The sequence below is a fragment of the Brachionichthys hirsutus genome, chromosome 15, assembly GCF_040956055.1.
Source record: "Brachionichthys hirsutus isolate HB-005 chromosome 15, CSIRO-AGI_Bhir_v1, whole genome shotgun sequence".
In the NCBI taxonomy this organism is placed as follows: domain Eukaryota; kingdom Metazoa; phylum Chordata; class Actinopteri; order Lophiiformes; family Brachionichthyidae; genus Brachionichthys; species Brachionichthys hirsutus.
Genome location: NC_090911.1, coordinates 5,586,940 through 5,613,203, shown reverse-complemented (window position 1 = coordinate 5,613,203; position 26,264 = coordinate 5,586,940). Strand labels below are relative to the sequence as shown.

The 26,264-nt window shown below is 41.3% G+C and overlaps 3 protein-coding genes and 1 long non-coding RNA gene across 6 annotated transcripts; 3 read left to right on the top strand and 1 right to left on the bottom strand.

The window, feature by feature from the left end:
• Window positions 1-2,281, top strand: LOC137904186 (peptidyl-prolyl cis-trans isomerase FKBP1A-like). The gene is made up of 4 exons (XM_068748328.1): window positions 1-121; window positions 213-260; window positions 724-836; window positions 1,498-2,281. The coding sequence occupies exons 1-4, from the start codon at window positions 85-87 to the stop codon at window positions 1,621-1,623; spliced, it is 324 nt and encodes a 107-aa protein (XP_068604429.1). The 5' UTR covers window positions 1-84; the 3' UTR covers window positions 1,624-2,281.
• Window positions 2,282-2,353: 72 nt separating this feature from the next.
• Window positions 2,354-10,874, bottom strand: LOC137904187 (uncharacterized). 2 transcript variants are annotated; one of them, XR_011105811.1, is made up of 3 exons: window positions 10,785-10,874; window positions 10,343-10,551; window positions 2,354-2,731 (listed from the first exon to the last, which is right to left on the bottom strand). It is a non-coding gene; the product is annotated as an uncharacterized lncRNA (long non-coding RNA). The 2 variants fall into 2 exon arrangements; XR_011105812.1 differs by having other exon boundaries at window positions 2,354-2,728.
• LOC137904185 (nicotinamide riboside kinase 2-like) lies at window positions 5,960-8,350 on the top strand. Of its 2 annotated transcripts, XM_068748326.1 has the most exons (8): window positions 5,960-6,134; window positions 6,213-6,303; window positions 7,029-7,077; window positions 7,247-7,424; window positions 7,515-7,586; window positions 7,665-7,771; window positions 7,893-7,978; window positions 8,070-8,350. In XM_068748326.1, the coding sequence occupies exons 1-7, from the start codon at window positions 6,109-6,111 to the stop codon at window positions 7,976-7,978; spliced, it is 609 nt and encodes a 202-aa protein (XP_068604427.1). In that variant the 5' UTR covers window positions 5,960-6,108; the 3' UTR covers window positions 8,070-8,350. The 2 variants fall into 2 exon arrangements, with proteins under 2 accessions (XP_068604427.1, XP_068604428.1); XM_068748327.1 differs by lacking the exon at window positions 7,029-7,077 and having other exon boundaries at window positions 6,066-6,134.
• Window positions 10,875-12,411: 1,537 nt separating the features above from the next.
• On the top strand, window positions 12,412-16,556 carry LOC137904657 (protein-lysine 6-oxidase-like). The gene is made up of 7 exons (XM_068748861.1): window positions 12,412-13,294; window positions 13,726-13,834; window positions 14,236-14,373; window positions 14,553-14,709; window positions 15,355-15,450; window positions 16,269-16,384; window positions 16,550-16,556. The coding sequence occupies exons 1-7, from the start codon at window positions 12,412-12,414 to the stop codon at window positions 16,554-16,556; spliced, it is 1,506 nt and encodes a 501-aa protein (XP_068604962.1).
• The last annotated feature ends 9,708 nt before the right edge of the window (window positions 16,557-26,264 follow it).

The window sequence follows — 26,264 nt, the reverse complement described above, 5'->3', positions numbered from 1 at the left end:
CAAAAGCCGGAAGAAGAAGAAGAAGAAGAAGAAGAAGAAGAAGACGACGACGAAGAAGACGATCGGAACAAGCAGGAGAGAACAATGGGAGTAGAAATTGAGACCACACATTCGGGAGATGGTAAGGTTTTTGACATACAGTTGACCCGTTGCTTTAAATATATTTCCTTTTCATAATATATATCTTAAGCTTCTACTTTTTCCCATTTCAGGAAAGACTTTTCCGAAATCCGGATGTACTGTTACTGTGCACTACGTCGGTAAGGCGTTTTTCATATCTGGCTAATCAAAGGTTGTTAAATTTACCCATTTTAACTTAAAATGTAAGTTATTATTCCGACATTTCCGCACTGATGTCTTCACCTTTTTAATTGAGGGATTAGTGAGCTGCTTTGGAGCTACTCGGTCCTGCTGTTCGACGGACCTGCGTAGCAACGGAATGATTTCCTTAGCATCTCTTAGCATAATGATCGAAACCGAAACAACTTGTTAAAGGTGACCTGAATTTGCTTCAGATAATTTTTCAAGCAGTATCTCTCCTCCTTTTGAAACATAAATGTAACGTCAATAAATCTATAGGATTGTTTTTGTTTTGTTTTTCCATCATTTCTAGTGAATGCTAAATCGAGGAAAGATAGCCGTTCTCTGGCTGAGATATTCTGTTAGGGCTGAAATCAAGTTGATGAAAACTTCTAACTAATTCTTGTTTTTGTTGTTTGACAGGCAAGCTGTTAAATGGAGTTAAATTTGACTCCTCCAGGGACCGCAACGAGCCCTTCAAATTCACAATCGGAAAGGGAAAAGTCATTCGTGGTTGGGATGAGGGTGTAGCTCAGGTATGTTGAGGAAGATACGTCAATATGTCCATTTATGTACCAGGGGGGACAGTGAGGTAACAAGGAATGGACTTCAAGTACCAGAGTGATGGAGAATGTGGAAAGGAAGTGAAGAACCGTGTGCAGGCGGGCTGGAACGTGTGGAGGAAAGTATCAGGACGTCAGCGAGGATGAAGGGAAAGGTTTACAAGACAGTGGTGAGGACAGCCATGATGGACGGCTTGTCTCTGAGGAAAAGACGGGAGGCGGAGCTAGAAGTGGAGGAGATGAAGATGCTGAGGTTCTCCTTGGGAGTGACCAGGTTGGATAGGATTAGAAATGAGGCAATAAGAGGGACAGTGGAGGTTAGACGTTTCGGCGATAAGGTCAGAGAGGACAGACTTTGATGGTTTGGACATGTCCAGAGGAGAGACAGGGACTATATCAGTAGAAGGATTCTGAGGATGGAGCTGTCAGGGAACAGGGCTAGAGGTCGAGCCAGGAGAAGATACATGGACGTAGTGAGGGAGGACATGAGAGTGGCTGCTGTTGGGGAGGACGGTACAGGTAACCAAGGCGACTCGCGGCTGTTCGACTGCGACTTGTCTGTTTACGTGTTGTTACTGAATCAGTCATTCAGTATTAAAAGATAATATCTTGGTATTTCTCACTTTCTTCACAGATGAGCAAGGGTCAGAAGGCCATCTTGACCTGCACACCAGACTACGCATACGGTGCTCAAGGATTTGGGAAAACCATCCCGCCTAACTCCACACTCAAGTTTGAAGTGGAGCTTCTCGGGTGCTGAGCGTTTCTGTTGAAAGTTGCTCTTCAGATTCTGCTCGCATCTCAATTACAAATGAGGCTAATTAAAGGAACTCTCTGCAGCGTGTCTAAATCTGAGTAAATATTCTGTGACAAAAATATGAGGCCATACCAGCATTGCTAGTGTTAGTGGTGAATGACAGCTCAGTATAGTGTTTTTGAAAATACATCTACTTCTATTATTTGTCTGAGTCACATTATGGATTTTAAACGGGAGCTAGAATCATCAGTGTTCTGTTTCTTTGTGTTCCATAAATCCATCCATTTGAAAGGCTACTAAGTTGGAACTCAGTCAAACTAAAAGTGTAGACTCATCATTTGAATCTTTAGTAACATGTTTCTTATTGATATAGATGCGGACAATAGCTTATTTGTGTTTTCCACTTTAAATCTATCACAGTAATCGCTAGGAACTCTGAAACAATGCAAAGAAATTCTTCATATGTTTGAACACAATGATGGCTCATGATAAAAAAAAAAAATACTATCTCTGCTACCTGCTTCCATTGTTGAATTCCATGCTTATACTGTTTATTTTGTTGTAGTTGAAGGCCTCAAGTGTCCTGGTATTCACACACCTTTTTTTATTGGCTGTCTTTCAGATATTGTGTGTCGCCTGGAATTAAAAAGAACCATTTATAATATGTTTCATTTTTCGGCATGAGCAAGTACAGTGCTGTTTGAAAGAATGTGAACCTTTAGAGCAGCTGAAAATTTTGTTTCAACATGATTTTATTGTTTTGTTTTTTTCATTTAGTTTTGGTGGTAAATAGGTTAATGCAGATATCTAGGATTTGATTATTTTAAACTGACATTTCCTGCAAATTTGGGGGGTGAAAGGCATTTTACAAGCCCGTATAAGTATTTTTCTGGAAATGTAGTAGGGAGACAGCTATCACATGTTAGTGCACATGAGAGCATACCCTTCATTTGCTGCCACCAAGTCCTTTCCAGGTCCTGCGTGTTTGGCAGTGACACTATATTTCTTGTTATGGTGATATTTTCTGTCACAGAGCACACAATCATGCAGCCTTCAGTTTGCAGCATCTGGGAGAAAACGTTTCACTGAAGTGCACGTTCACAGGAATCTGCTGGGTGTGGAAAACAGGGAGGAGAAGAGAATGACAAATAGATTATTAATATAAAATGCAGAGGTGTTATCGCATATGAGGCAGGATGGGCAGGTGTAGGAGTAAGAGTTGTCAACCTGCTTCATAAAATCAATCATAATCAATTATTAAAGTGAGAAAACAGAATTTAGCATCAGATGTTAATAATTTAAGCCTCTGTTCTGATGAGCCACTCTAATCACAATCTAGAAATGTAACTTCACACACACACACACACTTTTCGTGTGAGTAGTTGTAAAAGAGACATGGTACACAAATCAAATGGTAAACGATGACCCGTCTAAGTTGTTGGGTCGCTCGCCAAAGGCCCAAAGTGTCAGCTCTCAGTCCAAGAGCTCTGAAATCCAATTCTCATGAGGCAGGCTCATTATTTCAGGATTCCCCTAGTGGCAGGAAGAGTTGAAATATTGTTTTTGACTGTCATGAAAATGCAAAATTCTACAGTTATACAAGTGATTAAAAAAAAGAAAGTGTTGTGTCCAAATGCTGAAGCACGAAATACATTGCTGTATGACTGATGGAAGCGATCAAGTCCAACTCATCTTCTCTTCTGCCAAGTCATGTTTCAGTTCCAACTGAGTCCCAAGAAACGCAAGCTGGTTGTCACTGTAACTCCAGAAGCAGTGTTGCATAAAGCACGGCTGCTCTTGAGGATGGCTTGAGAGAAAAAACGGACAATTCTATTTTTAATGGCAAGTTGATCTGCAGTGCCCATCTTGTTCTGAAATCAAGGGAAATACCCACCACAGCAGGTTGGGGTGGGAGAGGTGGGTTATTTCAGAAGCCTCCCCTCCACCCTCTGCGCTTCCTCGAGCTGCTGACTATTCCTGGCTATCAGTCAGAGTGCTCGCCAACATCCTAGGAATGGACACCGTCTCTTGAGCAAATGCCGAGAGAGGAAGTGGAATATGTAGGCAAACTTAATATGTGTTAAGTTGGATTCAGTTTAGACTTTGTGCTTGCCTTACTGATAAAGATATGCTGCAAGAAATGTTGAGGAGAGAATCAGATTCTCTGTGTTTGGATTACAGCTCGAATGAATGGACCTGGGCGGAGGGCCCAGCTTATTCCAGACCAGATCCATGAGATGCACGACAATCATTTATCAAACCCTTATCGCCGGTGACATGCATCTAATCAAAAGGACATTTACACTGAAACATTACAAGATATAGATAAGTCAAGAAGCATAGCTCTCTTGCGTGACAAACTAATCGCAAAGACGGCATGACTTTCCCCTCTAAAATAAGCTTTATTGTGAAAATCCAATCTAGAGAAATTACCTTATTCAGTGTGTGTATATTTCTGACATTAATTGTTTTGTACTGTTTGATTTCATGGCCGTTTGTCTTTTTTTTTAGATCTCTTGTCAATGGTATTGAGGCAATCTAATGTCACAGTTTTCCAGACTTTGATATGCAGGTTCAGGTGGCATGCTTGTCGACATCTTTCAATGTCTTTCAAAAAACAATTGTCAGATAATAAAGGTACTTTTACAACAAGGAAAGTATTGTTTTAAAAAAAGGAAATAGATTTAAAGAAAATCATATTAAGTGTTATTTTTGAAAATGTGTCATTTTAACGGTTAAACCAAGCTTTGATATCATTAGTCATGTCGTTTGCCCTGCGTTGACTTCTGAAGCAGAACTTGCTGTGTGTAAGGTGAGCCTGGCCCCCGTTCATTACAGCTTACATCTACTGTCTGTTAACGTGTTGCCCTTTGGTCTAGAACACCTTTCAAAAAGAGTTCCAGTTATTTCGGGGCAGAGTTTGAGCGTATGAGAGTCGGCCAAGTCAGGCGATGACTTTTGTGTCACAGACAGTTTGTCTTTCTTCATGGGGGGGTCCTTTGGACATACTGTAATTCTCCACTGACGATGACTTCTTTTAGATGGTCAACTGTAATAATCAGTATATATTTGGATAATTTGCATAATGAAGCAAAAACAAAAGTCTTTTTTATCCGACAGTTCGACAATGAACCTTTCAATTCCAACTCATTCATTCACCTCTAAATCGTTCCCTCTTCGGTTGCTTATCTGACATATGGGTCGTGCTGCAGCCTATCACAGCTGACTATGGGCGAGAGGCGGGTCACTAACTCGACACGTTGCCGGTTCATCACCAAGGTTGAATGTTTTTGGTGGTGGGAGGAAGCTGCAAAACCCGGAGAGAACCAACGCGGACACGGGGAGAACATGCAAACAGCGCTGCCCACTACCCCAATGTGCTGTCCTAATTCCAATTCAAAATTTGCTAGATATATAAAGAAGTCTCTTGCCTCATTTACCAACATAACTGTTTGAATTCAATTGATTCTATTGATATTATATTTCTTGATGAGTGTTCCTAGAATACCTTACTCTTTCTGTAAATGTAGAATTATTTCAAATCAATTCTTACCAGAAAAATAATAAGGATAACTGTTGGTTAACTAAAGGTTAAACTGACTAACATAGATGAGATACAGACTTATCACACCTACAGGCATGACTTTAGATACTGTGGTCACGTGGCTTTTGACCACGTACTCATGATTGCATCAGACAAAATGTGTGACGCGTCAGGCAGACACACAACTGCCGCCTAAATATAGCCTCATGTGGCTTTCATTTTCAGCCGCCCACAGCTTCCAAGCAGGAACCTTTTCTGCTAAACCCAAATAATGAAATTCTTCCCGGCACTGTGATACAGATGTTTCAGTAAGAGGAATTGACTTTTATATTGCACTATGTATTTCAAACCACGTTCATTGACGTACTATTTCCATCCACTGCTTCCTGTCCTTATAGCACATGTCAGAGAAATGAAAGGTCCCATATGATAAATCAAATCTGAACATATTTATCTGTTTCTTTTAGTCTACACCCCTTTGATTTTTTTGTTTTTACACCAGACACCAGTCTAAAGTTTCCATGGCGGTGATTTTTGTTTTTTTCCCTCAATTTCCCAGCATAACCACTTTATCTGTTAACATTTAATAGCGTTGCTGGCGTCCACTGACCCGTGACAGCAGGTGGTAGATTTAGGATCTACTTTGATGAGCACGTGGGACTCCTAAGTCCTCCTGCTCCCATCGTCGCTGCGTCATGTGAGGCGGCAGCTTATTGGCTGCAGCAAAAGGGAGCTGATTGGTTTGGGAGGCTGTGACACCGCAGCTAAGCCCTTTAAATAGCCAGCAAAGAGATAGCTATCAATGAAGTAGTAAAAGGGGGGACATCTGTGGCAGCGGACAAGGGAAGGTTTTTAACAGAAGTCTTTGACAGACTGATTGATTTGGTTGGGTTCCCTCCTTTTATTTACCGAATTCCAGACGTGACCAATAAAGAGAAGTGAAAATGAAGTTCATCATTGGCATTGGAGGGTAAGATTCATTCCAGAGGAGCCACGTTGTTGCTCTCCATGAATATAAGAATAATCCATGTATGCGTTTGACTTCCAGAGTGACCAACGGTGGGAAGACCACTCTGACAAACCGGCTGCTGAAGACATTACCCAACTGCTGCGTGGTGCATCAGGATGACTTTTTCAAGGTGAGTAAATTCAAGCCAGCTTTCTTTTGAAGTTTCAACATTTAATGTTTAGTTTAAAGCAACAGTAAGTGCTTGAATGTGTTACTGTGTTACTTAATGTGTTATTTTTAGAGATGTGTCTGAGGACATTTTGTGCTGAGAAATAATCGGTCTGACCTGCAGATGTCCTGTCATCTCAGTAGCCTAGTAATGCATCTGGCTGAGTGTCTCCTGGACAGCCAATCAAAGGGTTGAGCGTCCCCACTTAAAGTCATTCCTTTTACAGTCAACCATATTTTTCTGTGGAAAAATAGCCTCATTTTGCATAAAATGAGCCAAATGAATTTGTATATCCACAAAACAGTATTCAGGATCAATACAATCTTGCCAAATGTTGATTTTAAATGCTTTTTTTTTTGTCATCGTACATATGTTTTACTGCTTTAACATATCAAAAACATCTAGTGCCAAATCTGCAAAAAACAAAAAGATAGTGGCTGATTCAGAGATAGCTTCAAAAACACTTTACTTTACATCAAAGTGATCACAATTTTTTTTAATGTTTTTTAGCCCAAAGGTTTTGCCATCATTTCTCGCAGCAGCAAAAACCATTGAAATCGCACCTCAAAATGTCCCCTCGCGCTACTTTTGGTGGAGAGGAGTCCTTGACTTGTCCTGTCCAGGTGTGATCAGCTTAGACTGGTTACTAGGCTGCAGCAATGTTTGATTGGTGACTGTTATTTCAGAGACCCAATCAAATAGAAGTCGGGGAGGACGGCTTTAGACAGTGGGATGGTAAGAGTGGATTTCACGTAGGAAACCCATGCAGTAATGTACTTTTCCTTTCCTGCACATTGACGTTCACTAACAGTGACTAATGTGTGCTGCAGCACATTGATGAGGAATGCTTATTGCGTGTGTGGTGAAGCCTGCTCTTTTCTCTTCTTTGATTGTTCTGTATCAGTGATCACCGCCCTGGACATGGAAGCTATGATCAACACCGTGAAAGGCTGGCAGGAGAACCCGGTCAAGTTTGCACGTTCTCATGGTGTTAGCCTGTCTTCTGAAACTGAGGCAACTGACTCAGAGGATAAGAGGACCCACATTCTCATTGTGGAGGGCTTCCTCATCTACAACAACAAGTGGGCCATTTTGTCATGCCACTCATTTCTGCTCGTACTATAGGCGTGCATCCACAGGCCGTGAATCTGAACCTCTTTGATCCTCTGCAGGCCTCTTATTGACATCTATGACAAATGTTTCTACATTTCCATTCCTTATGAGGAGTGCAAGCAGAGGAGAAGGTAAACAGCTCTTAGCGTGACGACGAGCGCTAAATGAATTATTGTAGGTTATAAGGTGACTGGCTCGCCTTTCTGCAGTACTAGGACATACACGGTCCCCGACCCCCCAGGCCTGTTCGATGGCCACGTCTGGCCCATGTATTTGAAACACAGGAAAGAGATGGAGAGCAACTGCGAGGCGATAGGTATGCCGATGCAATTTCGCACCACTGATGCAAAATATTCGACTGGAAGGACAAATAAAGATGAACTCCTGACAGCTATTAAAAACGGCCTTCATTCCTTCATGTGCATTTTTCTGGACAGAATACCTCGATGGGATGACACCGAAGGATGATATCTACAACAAAGCCTTTGAGAGCATCCAGAACTCCCTGCTCAACAACTTATAGGTAACTAAATGGATCATATTTACGCTGACAGGTTATTGATTGGTGTTTTAATGCCGATTGAGTGACTTCTCTCCATTTTCTCTCTTTGCAGCAAGACATTTGGAACAGTGGACTTATGTATAGACTTGTAAATATCATTGTGAAACAGCAGTTCTGTACCACTTAGCTTGTCTTGTAAATAGAGACTCCTGTCACATATTCTGCAGAAGAAGTGGACATGTTGTGTTTTTTGTAAAATCTTGTGTTATGTTTTTCTAAAAGAAAAGCCACCTCTGGATTCTCCAGTGTTCAACATCAGGGATAGGTCTCAACACTTGTCAGATGTCAATGTATGAAATGTCGCATGGGGGGGGGGGGGGGGGGGTATTTGTTTCCCAAAATCCAATGAAGCGTCTGAATCTACTGTATGTTTCCTGTCTTTTTAATCTCTTGATTGCTTTCAAACACTCCGACACAGTAGTTCCCATACAGCTCAGAATCACAAAGAGCTCATTGAGGTTGCCTGATAACAACCTGAGAATCCTCATCACACAGACTAGATTTAGAGCCTGAATAAAAGGATATTACAAAGTGAATAACAGTGATTTCCTGTTCAAAAATACCACAAATGATCTTATGGTAAATAACAGGAAAGGGAAAAAAAAGGTGTCTGGATTCAAATGTATCGTAGCTGACGATTTAAAAAAAAAGATAATCATCTAAAAGTTAAGATAAATTTATTTTCCATTTCCAAACGTTTCCCATAGATGAAAGCACACTTCTTCTTCTTTTATATTATAGCTGAAATAATTAGTTTTTCACATATAAAATCTATTGACGATTAATCCAGAAGAAAACTTTAAGGAATAAAAGACAGAAGTCTATTTTTTGGTGGTGATATTTATTATTATTATTATTATTATTGCCACCATCTGTTTAATAAATGCATGGAGTTCAAGTCATTGTGCTTATTTTCATTGATCATCACATCTGCATAGGATCAGATCAGACGCACCCACATCGCTCTGCCCTCCGTGTCTGCACAGGAATGAGGGGAAACACTGAGCAATAGATTTTCACTTTCATTTATTTCAATGTTCAATATTCAAGTGAACTGTGGTAACCTTGAAGGATGTATTCCTTAACAACAGTTAATTTCAGTGTCATCGGTCTGCTGACTAAGACGTCTTAGGAGTCAGTCTGTGCGTTTTATTTATAGGGTCTTAACTTTTATGAATGCATCCTTCTTCTGGCCACACATTGTACAGCAGTCAGCCCTAACCCTGGTGGAGCCACAGGGGGTGTGTCGTGGGCGGGGTTCATGGTCTTATGATACGCGCCTGAAAACCTTGACATGCCAACAAATGGCCTCCGGCACATTGAAGCTGCTCTGTCAGTTTATATTTAGGCCACATTCCTTGGTCATATATTTAATCAGCACACAACCAATTACTGACTCACAGCCCCCCCCCCCCCCCCCCTATACGCTCCATGGCCTGGCCTGACTCAGGGACCCATCCCAGCAAACCACAGACTGAGTAAGGTGAGAACTTTGTGGGGTGGCATGTGCTCCCACGTCAAACACCATCATGGCAACTCCAAAAGGACAGCAGTGCCAGCCATATTTGGATGGAGAGGCAGTGAAGGATTGAGTTCAGACACCCCCCCCCCCCCCCCCCCATGTGAGCGGCCGAGGACACCTGAGACATGTGAGCAGAACACTTGTGAATGAATGACAGGAATACTTGTGGCTGCCTGTCTGGAACTAAACATATATGAACAACTGGATTCATTTTTGAGCTTTACAGTTTTTAAATATGTCTTCATATACGGAATGAAGATAGATAGATAGATAGATAGATAGATAGATAGATAGATAGATAGATAGATAGATAGATAGATAGATATTGCATATAAAATATAAAATATAAAAGCACTTAACAAACAGACATCTTACAGTCAAGCCTGGGGGGATGATCTGGAGGATCATCGGCGTAATCCTTTAGTTTGGCTTACAGATCCATCGGTTAGTTATTAATGCATCACATATTAAGAAGTCTCAGCATTAATGTGTCATACATCGAATATATAAATATATAGACTCCACAGCATTTTGCTCAAAACTGAAAAGAAAGGAGAACTGGCTGTTCTGATTTTGGCAAAGATTAAATCAATAATAAGCATTTGTTAATAGAAGCCTGATGGTCTGCAGCTCCACAGGAGTGAAATATGCAGAATTTATAATTTATTAGCCATTTCTATTTGAGCAAAGGTTAGATGGTAAAAACAACACAATGTTTTTTTTCAGGGGGAATTCATGTCGACATAATGGCAGGATGTCCCACAACAGAGTGTAATAGCTTCCATTTTTGTTCAAACTCTCACCTGTATTGCCTTCCCATGATCTGTGGTAACCCCTCTGGAATTATCATATAGTTGTAAACTCCTCAGACTGGCAGTGTGAGGCCTCAGGGGAAGACAACAGCTATATTCCTTGTGGGGGTTTCTTGTTTTTTCTTGTGGCAAAAACCACTTTAAGACCATCATCTTCGTTAAATCTCACAAGTTGCAAAGCTGCGAGCAGCCCTGGACACCTAGATTCACGGGATCAGATATATTGAAAGCGTAGAAGAATTAGTCTTTCACACGGGGAAAGATCTGCTGCTGGTGCTGTTGGCGTACCAAAACAACATCCAGAAACTGTTTCTTTTATTTTCCAACATTGTTAATTTACAGTACAAATTAGTTTATGTGGCAACATTTGTTGTGATTTGTTTACTTTCAGGTCAGACACACAAGAAAGACTCAATTCAACATTAATACTTACTGGCTACACTTTCTGGGTTAAATGTCCTGCTCTGGAAGTCTTGTGCCAAACCAGTGTCCAGGATCTGCTCCTCTTATAAATGCGATCTGTAGCAGGCAGCAGGAGGCAGGGCTTTGCAGCAGGGGATGGTTTCCTTGACTAAGAATAGACGAGAATGCAGGCTCGCCATCCTAGCGCCCTATTTGGTATGTCATCTTAGACGTGACCTTTATGGAAGTCTGTAAGACTCTTTTATGGAGGACTAATTTTACCCAAGTTGTGATAAAACAACTTTAATTTTCTACCTGGAAAAAGAAAAGATCATGGTGATGAATTGAGTTAAATAGACATCGGGTTGCACGCCAGTTTAATAATAGGACTTATAGGATCATATAAGCTGATCAAAACACATTTATTAAAGATTTTTTGTTAGAAAGCTTTTAGTTATCAGTCGACTAACATACAAATCTATGTAAAACTATAGTCAGCATTTGTTTGCATTATTTAGCCACTATTTAATTCATGAAACAGCTTCATCTAGAAAACAAGAAATGGAAAAAGACAAAAAAAAGATTTCCAATAAAGCGGTCAGGAAAACAAAACTTTCTTTAATTAAACTTCAAGCTTATTCACACTCACAGGTCTTTTATTTAAAGGTCACAGTCAGTCTACATTTACTGACATTTCCATGCATTAAAAATAAAATGTAAGTCTGTGAAATAAAGAAAAATCCAACACAGCTACTGTGTCCTCAATGCTGCACATGACTTCTTGAAAATACTGACATTAAACATTTCTTTTTTCCCCCAGAAATTGCTTCCCTTATTATCAACAGTGAAACTAGTGACACATAAATACATCAGTATTTAAGGCAATATTGTTTTATTCTGATGAGCTATTTTGAGTTATTGAGAGTGACTCCTCGTTTACCACTGCCTTTGGAGTTGGACTATTTGACAGCAATGCATCAACCACTGAGGAACACATACACGTAGCGTTACAATACTGCCGCCATGTGGTGGACCTTTGATGTTGCATTAAGCCATGACGCGCAGCATCCTCATAGTTTTCTACGTATGGTTGATAAACGGACCTTGGCGCGACACTTGAATGGCGAGAGGATGAACAAAAAAACATTTAGACTTTTCTAGTGATATTTTAATATTAACAGTTGTTTTTATTAGTTATCAATTTCTTCTGAAGTTTATATTTTCACCAGAAAACGTAGATTTGTTTTCAAATTATGTATTATATTTTTTCTATATGATTCTTTTTCTATTGGGCTAACAATGAATCTTGAAAGTAACCAGACTGAATGGTACCTAACATTTCGATCACCGTGCGTAAAGTTGGCGCATGTGCTGTTCGAAGTCTTCTGTAACGCACAGCATGCTATGAGTTAAGTCGTCAAGCGAGCACGTTTGCCTTTGAGCGAGTGACTGGGTTATATGACCAGACGAGGCCCTCCTCTCCCATCCACTTGTCAGTCCTCCTGAGAACTGATATGCGGAGCCGCGCGTAAAAGCTGGAACTGCGCGCACGCTGCTACTTCGCACCAACTCCGCGCAAAGCAACATCTGGGCACGCTGTTCATCTCGCCTAATTTGTCATTGACTATCAGGATTTTTTTTTTTCTAGTTCAGCTGCCATGGCGAAATGGTCACTTATACTTTTATATCTTTTCCATGGATTACTTCCCGTCACCTTCGGACAGCAGCAGCGCGCAGCTGGCTCTTGGCGGCATCGGATTCAATGGGAGAACAACGGGCAGGTTTATAGCTTAATGAGCACTGGCTTAGAGTACCAGCCACCGCTTCCAGCCAGAAGCCATCACGCAAGGGTCTATGTAAGCAGCAGGAGCCAAACTTCAAGAGTGCGCGGAGGGCCGGCGCTCTTAAGACCCAGCCAGGCTGAGTTCAGACGTTTCACACCTGATGACGCTGCCGAACCGGGATCTATTACGCCGGGTCGCGCTATTAGGCAGTTTGCACCATTTAATAGTCGTGCGCAAGAGACCAGACAGCAGCGTGAGCGCCCTGACGCAGCGGGAGCTACAGGTCTCCCAGGTGTACGACTCTTAAACTCTGAGCTCACCAACACCATCAACGCCTCTGCGCCAGGGAGCGTGACAGGCGTCCCGGGCAGAAGCAGAGCTTTCACTGTGGATTCAACTTCGCTTTACGCCAGAGGAAGAGGATCAGGTTCTGGTGCGCAGTACCAAGCGTTGGGCACAGAACCAGGGGCGACGCCTGAGTCCAGACTCCCCGTGCAGACGCATCACTCAAATTCAGGATATCCCTTAACTCTGGAAAGGGAATCTGGAGGGCCTTCTCCACTGCCAGCCCCCACCGAGGATATTTCTAATGAGGTAACCGGTAATGGGGGAGGCATGGCTAACGACGACCCTCGAAACCGGTTAAAAAACCACCGGAATTCTGTTTTCTACAACACTTATCCCACAAGAGAGCGGCCAGTGGCGCGCACGCGCCGGCCGCCTGGCACAGGATACGGGACAATATATTTCCAGAATGGTATGTGTATCATTTCGTTATGCATTGGTGTATGAACATAAATAGTCTTTGACCAACAGGATGATAAAATATTATGATCTTTTTTATTTATTTAAATGTATTTTGATTTAAGCCTATACCCAGCTGTATATATAATGATCCATTAAGTACAACAGGAAGGAATGCTTCCACGTTTATTCAAAAGCAGGTATCAGGTCTCACTCACTGAGAGGAAAATAAAACAAGAGGAAATAAAATCTTATAGTTGGGCTTTAGATTCCAGCGAGAAAGCTGCAGGAATGTGAAACATTTTGAACGATTCCAATAAACACAAAGCCTCATTTTCAACCTGAGCTTTATTTTAGAGAATCTTTGTCAGAACAAATGTATTGGAAACATTCAGACAAAAAAAAAACAGAACTTTTTGCTGTCCCTTTAATCTCCCCTCCTAGGATTGCCAGACCTGGTGCCCGACCCATATGCCATCCAAGCAGGTGCTTATATCCAGCGCATGCAGATGTATGCACTTCGCTGCGCTGCAGAGGAGAACTGTCTAGCCAGGTGTGGTGCTGTGCCAAAAATGATTCACTTTTTCTGATGCAGAGAAACACATGTCTACACACACATAAAAGTATTTCCTTTGATTCTGCTGTTCAATGAAAACTAATTGCCTTGTTTTACTTTCAGCATAACTTTAAACTGTCTGTCTGACTCGTCATTGTGGCAGGATATCTGTTCTGCTGATAGCATTACAAAAACGCTTTGATCTTTTTACGGAGCAGTGATTCTATTCTCCAACATCATGTCCTGCCAAGACATAATAATCGTTCTGGATTGGTTTTTCCCCAAAGCATTAAGCACAATGGAACAAACCTTTTGCCCTCCATTACTTCTGAGGAACAAAGCCAAGCCCAGTCAGTTACACTTTCCAGCATGGCTTATTCCAATGTCTCCATTCCAAGGTCAGCCTATGGACCAGCCATCAGAGATATTGACTTCAGAATTCTCCTGCGGTTCCCCCAGAAAGTAAAGAACCAAGGCACCACTGACTTCCTCCCTGTCAAGCCAAGATACCAGTGGGATTGGCATAGCTGTCACCAGTAGGTTTCGTCAACCAACATGTGAAATGGCCTGCTTTACACGCAGATGTTATGACACACAGCTCTGTTGACCTCTGATATAACAAAAAAAAAAAAAAAAGAAAATCTGACTCTATTTGTTCCATATTACAAATGAGAATCTATTGTTTACAATTTTGCTCTATACTCCATGGTCTTAGACACTACCATAGCATGGACGCCTTTAGTAACTATGATCTGCTGGACACCGTTACTGGACAGAAGGTGGCCGAGGGACACAAGGCCAGTTTTTGCTTGGAGGACACAGGCTGTGACCCTGGATTCAGGCGGCGCTTTGCCTGCACATCTCATACGCAGGTAACAAACACTTTCTTTTATATTTGAGCCCTGAAAAATTGAAGAGCGATACTTCAAAAATAATTACAGTGATTTTGTTTTAAATATGCCCAACGTTAAAAGTCTGAGATGCTTTGGCTTATATTGAATTTTATGTAGAGAGTTACTTTTTTATTTAACCAGATAAGTCAATTGAGAATTAATCAACGACCCGGAACTGAGTTGCATGTTTTTGGAGGTGGGAGGAAGCCGGAGAACCCGAAGATAACCCACACAGATACAGGGAGAACATGCAAACTCCTCACAGAAAAGGTGCAAGTCGGATTTGAACCTGCGACTTTCTTGCTGTGAGGCAACAATAAGGCGGTTTAGGGCAGCTACCGCGCTGCCCTAAACCACCTCACATGGAATGGAAAGAGGTAGAACACAGAACTGTGATCATACGTGTCAATACTTGTTTTCTACAAACCCTCCAGACTGACTCCTGAGAAATTATTCAGAATAAAATTGTAGGGTGTGCAAAAAAATAATAAATAAATAACAAAATTGATATTATATAGTTTGTTTACTGGGCTAGTGGGAAAAAAAGGCCAATGTGATCTTTTCTAAAGAGTCCAAGCTTTAAATGAAACTGGGGGGTTTGGGTTGTGTTGGTTGTGTTGGCAGGGACTGAGCCCAGGATGCCATGACACCTACGCTGCCAACATTGACTGTCAGTGGATTGACATCACTGATGTGCGTCCAGGAAACTACCTTTTGAAGGTAAAGTGTCACATTATCATTTTTCCTCGACAACATGAAGATTTATTGAATAAGAAAACCTGCACACTGTTGCTCCTTTAAATGCAACTTATCAACAGATACACATGTGACAGTATCTTTAAATACAGGTGGTTATGCTATGAGGGATCCCTTTCCAAAATAATGATATCATAATTTGTTATTTATATTGCACTTAGCAAAACAGTGCAGACAGTGGTTTACAGCAAGCTGCTGACAGTGGAAAAAAGTAAACGGTTCCCAATACAATCCAGAATAAAAAAATAAAAACTGTTGGAATAATGTCTAAGGGCCTAGAGAATACTTTCACATGAGACATAATGTCTACAAGTTCAGACAGTGTAACAGGAGATAGAAAGTGTCTCAAAGTCTTCTGGCATGGATGATCAACCTTTAAAGGAGCCAGTCTTATTAAATTTACTCTTCCAGCAGGGTGTAACACAAAAGATTTCACAGTCAGCATCTGAGTCAGGAGACTCATAAGGAGAGGCTGGGTTTATTAGCTGAACAGCCATATGAAATAGAAGTCCAGGATATTTGTGGGCAGGTATAAGTTCTACTAGTCTGCTGACAACAATGCAGAAATATACACAATCAGTGTCTTAAGACTTTGAGTCAGTGGTCATTTTAGCTTCATATTTTAGCCCCTATATTTGTAATATTATATTATATTACAAATATAGGGGCAAATATATATTATTATATAATATAATAATTTAGTTAATAAAAAAATTCAAGTGTAGTTATTTATTGTTTTACCTGCCTGAAAAGCTACTGAAACTGTTTTTTTTTTTTTTTAGGTTACTGTCAATCCTAATTTCCATGTCCTGGAGTCAGACTTCACCAACAACATAGTGAGATGTGATATCACATACACAGGCACCTATGTCCAGACACACCACTGTCGCATATCAAGGTACAGTATAAGAGCTGAATTATCACATTAAATATGTATATCCTTATCTATTAATTTAAATTAATATACCAGAGAATATGTGACAAAAATGGTGACAGGAGAATCTCTTCATCATTTCTACTTGATATAAGTAGACATCTGCGTTTTCTTCTCTTCATTTTTCAGAGGTTGACGTCTTCCTGTTGTTGTTGGCTGCAGGAGTTTAGCAGCAAATGTCTCACTCTGTGCTGTGCAGCAACATCCGGTCTATGACTGACAAAAAGCAAATAGTCCTGAGATGCATTTACTTGAAATGAACGCAAACATGAACTCCAATTCAGTACATTAAACAAGTGAGATCAGATTTACTTAACAATGTATTTCTACAAATGTGCCACGATTCACACTATTAACAAATACAAGTACTGTGTTCTTATTCATTTATTTCTTGAATGTTGGTTTATTGCCACGTGTTGTTGTTGTGTTGTTGCCATTTGGTTTTATGGTTGTATTTAAAACATATTCTAATTTTATATTATTGTCAACTAATCTAATGAAAATACCAAAATCAAAACGTCTTAGTCTGTCTTTCAGTATTTTATTTTCTTTTGTAAAACATCTCCCTGCAGCAGCACTTTTTAAAATTCCACTAAGATGGGACTAAATGTAGAATCTGTTCGGGACTACTCTCAACAGATAGTATAAAATAAAAGGCAAATACAAAACACTTATATTCATGGGGGCATATAATCCAATGAAATTATGTGGTGCATTATAATTTGATAACTGATTTCAATACATTGTGATATTTATATATATATCAGCCTTTGGATATATAGTATAAATCCATGCTGGAGTTTGTTTGTGGGTTTGTTGACAACAGAGAATAAAATAGACTTACCCTTCAACCATTCTCTGATCACATCAGCAAATTGCAAGCATCTCATTTTATTCTAAATATTAAGGATATACCGTATGTATATGTTTTCTTATGTGTGCAGAGTGAAAGCGGGAAAATTGTAATGTATAACCTAATTCTATTTTATATGAATAATGGATTTAATGCAATAAAGAGAGCAGAGAAGAGTTCTTTGTTGCACCAATTCTGCTTGATTCTTCCTGATTTTGGAATAACAACCACAATCTACTCTACTATATGAAGATTCTTCCAGTTTCATTGATTCTGTGTATCTTTTTCTTGATTGTATCTGAGTCCAATAGTTTATAATAAAATTATTCAACGATAGATTTATTTTATCAGCTCCCAAGTGGACAAAAGTGGTTTTAACAGTCACTATTTTATCCTTGTCTTGTTGAGTATAGGACCTTTACTTTGACTGCTGGGACAGAGTATGGTCTCAGAGACAAACAGACCCCAAGTAGACATGGGTGGCATGTTTGCTGACAGGCCTCTGTGAAGACACAACCTGCAGGATCTTGTACAGCCATGCCATATCTACTAAAACACAACCAGACAATGATGAATGGAGGCGTTTTCCCATTCTCTCCTCACTTGTGCATGTAAAGAAAAAGGTCTCTAACTGCAGTAAGAGGCTTCTTCTTGGCCTAAAATCCATTTCATCTAAACCCATCTTGGGTTGGAACACTTGGACAATTCCATTTGTTGCACAAATGTGTTTTTGCAACAACCACTAGACTGTTTCAAACAGCAAAAGGTTGACAAGACATGCACTAAACCTGTGAAGACTGTATTTATTCTGGAGTGGGTCCTGCTTCACCTGATTCAAAGATGTTTTTACCTTGCACAAATCTCTCTCTCTCTCTCTCTCTCTCTCTCTCTCTCACTTTCATATATATATATTGTGAAACGTTTTAGAATGATGTGCTGGAAAACATGCAGGCTCCAGACAATGTGTGCATTGTTAAATGCACAGATGTTGAGTATTTAGAAAAAAAACCCCAGATGACTCAGATGTATCTTAAGAAAGCAGTGAACCAGGGAGATAAAAGGCAATTTAAATGGTTTACACTGGAAGTCATCAGGGTGCTTTCCTGCCAGAATAGATTGTCTATGTTATTGAGATTGTCTGGAAAATCCTGTGGCTACTAGTCAACTGGCTCTGTTCATATGTGTCTAAGAACTTTCAGGACAATATTTAGAGACAGTGACTCACCGTAGTCTTGTAGAACTGGAAGGTAGATCGGAACAGAATGAGGAGTCTAACAGCCACGCTGGCAGCTCTGCTATAGCCTGCACACATCAGTGTTTTGAACTACTTGAATGCAGCCATGCCACTATGTTCACCATGTTTGGACCTTAGTTTTGCATGCTCGCATGCTAATATTTGCACATATAAGACAAAATAAGCATGATAACAATTAAATATTCATGAATGAACTATTTACTATTCATTCTAAAGAGAAGATCAATGTGTGTACCATATTTACCATTTCACCATCCAATATAAAAAAAACTAATATGTAAACTTCATGATGCACCAATTTACTCTTATTGCATGTTTGTTACTATTAGAAGAGGGTAGAGCACCTTTAGACCTTGAATTAAATACAATTCAATTCAATTTTATTTCTATAGTGCCAGATCATAACAGAAAGTTATCTCAAGGCACTTTACAGATGTAGCAGGGAAAGACAGAACCCACAAGAGCAAGCACTTTGGCGACGGAGGCAAGGAAAAACTTCCTTTTAACACGCAAAAACTTTGAATAGAACCTAAGACTCATAGTGGGCGGCCAACCGGTTGGGTTGAGAGCGAGAGAGAGAGAGAGAGAGAGCATGCTAACGACAGGGACACCAGAGTTGACATCCACAGGTCCGGGTTCTGCAGCACCACGGACAGAAGGACCTGCAAACTGAGAGACATAACGATGGAAAAACAGAGGGTGAGAGAGAGCACAAGACTACAGGGAAGAGAGAGGGATTACTCACATACATTTATAACATGAAGTAGCCCATAGACAAAGGGAGAACATCCAAACTCCACAATGGTCTTTATTTGAACCGTTCCATTTTCTACCACACTGGTCCTTGTGTCACAAGAATAGGAACAATAAGTGAATCTACACAGTTATTAGCTTCCTCCTCTGGGAACTATTAATGGTTGCAAAGAATCTCATGAAAATCCGTCCAACAGCTCCTTTGATTTTTCATGTCTGGGGGAGGTGGTGGACTTGCTGACATTCTCTGACGCCAGACTGCAATCATGGTTGAAAGATTGATGGGCGCAAAACCAAAAACTAAGAGCGATTTCTTTAATTAAAGTCAGCACACAGACAAAAGCTGCCAGATTTTTGTTGTTGTTGTTGTTTCTTATGCCATTTGGCGTTAATCTTTTTATTTTCACATTTACTTTGCATGCTCTGAATGTTGTTTAGAGCATGCATCCCCAGAGCCAACAGCACTTTAAGCAATGAAGGACTTAAGATGTCAGAGCAGCAGACTGGCTGTTTTCCTCAAAACTCAGCTGGTCTCCTCCTTTTTGGACCGGCATGTCATTTTAAACATGAGAAGACAGTGACTATTTGCTCAGCTGTGGAAGCTCACACCAACATCTGGATGAAGTGTCTCATTAGCTTTACACAAGCACAGGACAGACCAAGGCAAGGCAAGCCTGGCACCTCTCATTTAGCCTGAATAAACAGAATCTGATGCACAGGTAGGTAAGGTGTGGAGGGGCCTGCTTTTACCACATGCCTGCAGCCGACACTGAACATACTTTGGCAAGGAGGCGTGTTTTGTGGATACATCTGCACATAGGTGGGCAGTATGTGGAGTGGTTACTAAGGCCAGGGTTGGAATGTGCAGGTCATGTTTCAACAAAGCGGGGCCAAGTGAGAGCTGGTGGGTCTTTAACTGAGGAACATGCTCAGGCTCAAGAGAATGTCCTGACAGGTTGGTTTAGGCACAGGCCGGAGAAATTCCTCAGCACTCCTGTCATCCCATTGAGATTAAGAGCAGTGAGGTCAGCCGTAGACCAGAGAGGGTGAGGGCAGATATACTATACTAGTACTACTATACCTCACCCAGGGTTACTTACACAACTACCAGACACAGTGTTGTAAATTTTCAGAGTGAAAACTATTTTGTGCGTTGAGTTAAACCGCAGAGGAGTCATCTTTGAGAGGGAACTGACGATGAAATGTGTTTCTCGTTCAAACTGGGTGGTATCGTGGCTTGGGTGGTATTTGGAGCGATGGTTCAGAGGAGTTGCTCTTCTTTGTTGATCCAGAGCATGTCTGTCTGTGAGTCCTTCATTTTTTATTTCAAACAATTGCACTGATTTTTCTCTGAACCATTCCATTTTGGTTACTTTGAAATTTCCAGAGAAACCCTCCAGTAATGATAAATATGGTAAAAATAAATTAATAAAATGTGAGCTCATCATTCTGTGGCAACAAATGGCAAACTTAATTCATTATATTGAATTTAACTTCTCTAAATCATTAGTAATCAGGGGAAGTTTTTTTGGTAGATTTCTTTAGATTGAGTTTCCAAGTAAGGGACTGTCGAAACAATGCAAATCCCCACTGACATAAAAACAAGGTTTAGCTGTGCGGTAGCTCCTTATAATAAATTGACCTCACTCTTTGAACTCGAACCGCTGCAGACACAAACACGCCTTGGCAGGTAACAGTGCCATCTTTTGTCTGCTGCCACAGCTCTCCATTTGTGAAACAGACAGAAAATTAGATGGAGAGTGTTCATGAGGTGGATGGTCTCTGCTAGCAGTCAAAGAGAAGGCTGCGAAAGCAGACTGGTGAAAGTCTCAGAAAAGACAAGCAGAGACGCTGAAACTGACCTGGCTGGACCAGGACTTAGCAGGCAGATCAGCCAGAGAAGTATTTCTACAACATTTGGGATACTTTTATTCGGCTCAGTGAATACACGAATCTTTTCCAATAGTCGGCAAAAAATGAAATGCAGATGTCATCTTTAATTTAACATGGAGCATACAGTGGTGAACAAAACATGTGTAGCGGATGAAGACGGACACATGAGATTAATTTGCAGAAGGATTGCTTGATTTATTGAGATTTATTGTCAAGTCTGCATTACCAAGCCTGTCTCCTTAGTAATTGTTTTTATTGATGCAAGAACCATGCTGCTGTGGGATAGGTTGTCTAAAATAGCTTCTAAAATATCTCTTGTGTTATAATCTAATTATAGGTAATATTCAAATACGGTGTAGGCTAATTGAAAATAGATTACTTTGCCCTATAACAATAGTACCAATAAATTAACAATGTAAAAAAAAAAAAAAGATGCCTTTCTACCTGTGTGGTTGTTGATTAGCAGTTCAGGGTTTATTCTTTTCAGTATTTTCCACTGTATAACCAGAAAAAGCCTAAATTGTCAGAGGTTTCATGAACACCGCTCTTGTCTCTGTGCTTTGTCTGACATCAAGTCACAGGTCAGCTCTTAGCTTGTAGAATTTTCCCTTTGAAAATACCCCCATCTTCAGGCCGTGCTCCATTTCCACCAGCTGACAGCTCATCTCTGTGGCATCAGCTCCTCCTGAAAACGTAATAAAATGTTTTTGTTAGATCATCGCTAGGCAGCTCATTGACAACATCTTGACAAGAAGCTTAAAACGGCATTGATTGATAGTTAACCTCTAGTCTACTGAATGCTCTAAAATAGTTTTTAATTTTTTTATTTTAATGAGGCTAAAATTATTGAAGTTATGTATTAACTGCTCCATGATTGAATTAATGGAAAATGAAGCAGATAATACAGATTTATACAATACAGATAAACTCATCATGTAAATACAAAGTAGAAATAAGAAAAAGCAAGATTAGCAAGGTCAGTCATCCAACTTGTTCGTACTATAAATGTAAACATTTGTAAACATCATTTAAGAACAGTATTTGTTTTTATTTCATGCAATACGCGTAATACAATATGAATATATTTGAGGACAGTAGTTAGGAAATGTATTATTAATATATTTATGTAATTTTGTTTTTTGAAAGCATGTTTGAGTGTGCGTTTCTGGGTTGCTTAGCACCCGAACTATTGGGGTCACCATTATAACATTGAACCTGCTTTGGATGGCAAATCCCAGATGAGTCAGACCTTTGAAATTCAACATATCAGTGCCTTGAAATACTTTGAAAGGGAAAAGAAAGGACATGGAACAGAGAACGCTACATAACCAAATGGAATAAACACTATTAAAATGAAAGCACATCCAAACACACTGTTTCAACTCCTTTTTCTGGCTGCCGGCCTCGACCTGAAGCTGCAGCCTTTGGAAGGCTCTCCCTGCAGCATAACATGGAGGGCTACTTTGCTGTGCTGCGGTGCTTATGTTTATATGGATGTAACAAATATCCCAAGAGTTTGCCTCACTACATTCTGGCATGTGTCCAAGGATTTTTATGATTAAAACCAGATTGAGCTTGCCCATCTCGGCGTTGCCAGAAAAATAGATTGCACTTGTGTATTTTCTGCACAAAGGGAAAGTGCAGAAATGCATGAAATGTCTGCATGCATTTGTAAAGTTGAACTTCTCAGAGGCATACTTAACTGTAGGTGTTTCATTCTCCCCTCTGCTGGAGGGAATGTTTCACAGATGCAATGCAGTTATTAAGTCTGCGTCTTGTTCACAGTCAGTAATGACACAACTGGCTTTAGCACAAGAAGAAAGATATCTATCAACCCATAGCTATAAATCACACCAGCCCCACATAAAAGCTGTGATCAGCCCCTAAATAACGACGCCCGCTTTGCGTCACATGCTTGGAGTCGAGAGCCTGCGAGGTCTTTCCTTAGCCCAGACCATTTGAGTTCCTGCCAAATCTCAGTTCCTTTAAAGTGGAGCTTTAGATACACTGTAAAAAGAGGACTGCCTTAACGTTTTATCTTTCAATCTGCCTTCGGATTTAAACAACGTCTTTAACAAAAAAAAGTTGATGTCAAAAGCAAACTCATTCTGAATGTTGCATTTGTTTTTTAATTTTAAAATGCAAAACTATCAATGGAAGGAAAACACATCACACTTAATTTGCCATGGAGACTCATTTTACAGTGTATTCTTCTAGACTGGTAAATCACGTGACATCAACAAACGCAGACACATTACGCCCACACACAGACATCAAACACACAGACGAAACCTGTTTTTAAGTCGGGAGGAGCGCTGCACTGCATCTACTGACTTTGAAAACTACGCTGCTTGTAGATACGGTCGCCATCATCAGCTGCACGCCTCGGGTGAAACATCGACACTCTTCTGTCTGAACTTACCATGAGTTGTTTCCCTGCCTGATCCCACTCTGACCTCCTCTCGATGCAACAGGGTCTCATGTTTCAGGCCCCCATGTCGCTGGGGCACGCCACCGCCCCCCCCTCCTTCACACCATGCTGGTGTTCTGCCGGCCTCTTGCAGAGATGGCAGGGGTTCTCGCAGGTTTGGGTGGCAAGTGGGAACCCTTTCGACATCGCCCATTTTGACGATATAGAGGAGGCTTCTGAGCTCTTGAACAGGACGTGCTGTTGCCAATGATAACCACAGGTTCCAAACTCTGTGACTGGGGCTCAGGGTGCGGTTGGCCAATATGGTTGGGGTTCCTGCGGCGGTGCAGGTGAGGGAGGTGACCGTTGGCACCTGGCCTTTCCTGGGTTGTGCCATTTTTGTGGTTGGTTGGGGTGAAGCAGCTGGTTTTCACCACGGAGGCCATGTGAACAGAGGAGGGAGAGTTCGTTCTTAAGATGATGCAGTCCTCGTTGGTTTGTTGCGTCGCCTGGACGAGAGGAGACTCGTGATTGGGCAGTGGAGCTGACCTCGGGTTACCAGGATTTACGGAGCCATGAAGGTTGCTGGGTGAGCCCTGAATGATGCAGGGCACATCCCCACTGAGGTCAATACCGGCTGTGAGACGATCGATCTGCTCAACCACCTGAATGGCAATAAAAAGAGTTGATAATTAAAAGAATTGAAAATAAATTACTCTTCCAGTTATTTTTCCATTTCATGCAGTCTTTATACTCCACAAAGTTCAATGAATATTGACCTTGTTGGTCTATTATATTTCTCTGATAGCTGTAGTCATTCAAAATTCCACTTATTACAATAAAAGTGTTTTCACACTTTGGTATATGTACAGGTACTTTGTACCATTGGCAAAGTGAATTTCTAACCACAAATGCGTCTCTTTTTAAAAGTAATGAGAAATAATTCAGCCAACATTCAAATCAAAGCCGGTCCATCTGCAAGTCCTTCTGTTTCCGGTGTCTCGTTTCATATTCATTCCGATTCTTTACATGTCACGTTGCTTCAGTACAACGTAAGAGCCTTTCACGGCGGCTTTCGGCTGTGAATCAGTGCTGTTTTACGGCTGCATACAAAAAGGATGCTTTCAGACAATTTCATTTAGTAACTGCCTCATGCCAGATTTTTTTTAATGTGCTGTCCCGGAATGCTGCCAAATTCATCGGTGTTCTACTAAAGGTCAGTGCAAACGTTCTCAATCACAACTTTGGTCAGCAATGATAAGTGAGTCATACAAATTCAATACACACATACACACACACACACACACACTGGTATGTTCTCATTAACAATTCCTGCGCAGATGCACGACCCGAGTCAAACTGATCTGCATTAGTGTTTTTTGGCTGATTTTATGTTAATTATTTTATATATTGCACCAACTGGGAGAGCACTGACAGAAAACAGAGGCCCCTGCACCTCATGCACATCTCAATGGTGAGACACCTGATGATGAACAAAGGTTAAACATCCTTAATAATAGGCCGTCTTACCTCTTTCATCTCCACGTGAACTTGTTTTAAGCCCCCCAACACATCCTCCAGCTCTGTCACCACATGTCTGATTTTATCCCTCACCACATCTTGCCTCCTTTTCTGCCTTACCGCCTCCAAACCTTTCCGGACGTGGTCGCAGTTGGTCATTGATTTTGAGGGCTCGGGACTGGTGAAGCTGGAGGGAGGGTGGCAGGGCCCTTTCTGTCTGCTCTGGTTGAAGTGTTCATGTGGGACTTCAGTGGGAAAGAAACCTTTATGAGAGCCAACATGTCCGTTACATCCCTCCACTGAACCACCTTTAACTCCTCGCCAGTCCTGGTGTCTATCTCCTTCCTCCCCTTTGTCAAGAAACACAGGTCCACAGTGGCCATTTGGCCTGTGTAAATGACTTTCATGGGGATTGTACACCTCCAAATGAGAGTTCTCAGGGGTACATCCACAATCGTGCTCCCCTGCATCCACAGAAACATACCTGACAGTCCTCGCGAGCCTGTGCCCTTGACCTTTCGCCTGCAGATGTGGGAGAGGATGTGGTATCCCGGTGTTAAAGGGGTGTGCCCTGGTGTTGCCGCGCACCACACAGCCACACTGTTCTGTGACAGTCGGGAAGTGTCTCACCCCAGGCTCCAGTGGGTAGCTCCACTGGGCAGGGTTCGGCTCCCACAAGTCATTTGACTGGCTGTAAAGGCCCGGGCCAGCAAACATAGGCCTCCTTTGTGGGCTGCGATGACCACTTCTCTCGACTCTGTCCACTACGAACGCTCTCCCTCCTCCTTCGGTAGCCCAAGGTGTCTGGATGTCTCTCCTGAAGTCCAGAGATGGGTGGTCTGTCTGTCTGGCTGATGCTGTTTGGTATCCCGGCCCACCATGATCACCGTAGCCTGGATCCTCGTAATGGACACAGTGCTGGCAAGAACATGGACTGGAGTTGTTGATGCGTTGAGGAAGTCGGCGTTGCTCCGTTGTTTGTGCCCCTTCTGTGTACATGTCCATAGAAGTCCGGAGGCTAGCGTGGAAAATGGCTTAGAAAGCAGCTGGCTGCCTCCCGTCCCAGCTCTCTCTAGCCCAGTCATTCACTCGCTCTGTTTTCCTCATCTGGGGTTTCCCACAAGAAAACTTTTCTTCGGCTCTTTTTTTCCCTCTCCAA

Excerpts from the sequence above, each read along its gene's own strand:
- LOC137904186 (XM_068748328.1), top strand. The coding sequence starts at position 85 with ATGGGAGTAGAAATTGAGACCACACATTCGGGAGATG. Across the intron at positions 122-212 it reads GACCACACATTCGGGAGATG|GAAAGACTTTTCCGAAATCC; the intron begins GTAAGGTTTTTG and ends TTCCCATTTCAG. Across the intron at positions 261-723 it reads TGTTACTGTGCACTACGTCG|GCAAGCTGTTAAATGGAGTT; the intron begins GTAAGGCGTTTT and ends GTTGTTTGACAG.
- LOC137904185 (XM_068748326.1), top strand. The coding sequence starts at position 6,109 with ATGAAGTTCATCATTGGCATTGGAGG. Across the intron at positions 7,078-7,246 it reads CGGCTTTAGACAGTGGGATG|TGATCACCGCCCTGGACATG; the intron begins GTAAGAGTGGAT and ends GTTCTGTATCAG. Across the intron at positions 7,587-7,664 it reads GAGTGCAAGCAGAGGAGAAG|TACTAGGACATACACGGTCC; the intron begins GTAAACAGCTCT and ends GCCTTTCTGCAG.
- LOC137904657 (XM_068748861.1), top strand. The coding sequence starts at position 12,412 with ATGGCGAAATGGTCACTTATACTTTTATATCTTTTCCATGGATTACTT. Across the intron at positions 13,835-14,235 it reads GAGGAGAACTGTCTAGCCAG|GTCAGCCTATGGACCAGCCA; the intron begins GTGTGGTGCTGT and ends CTCCATTCCAAG. Across the intron at positions 14,710-15,354 it reads CCTGCACATCTCATACGCAG|GGACTGAGCCCAGGATGCCA; the intron begins GTAACAAACACT and ends TTGTGTTGGCAG.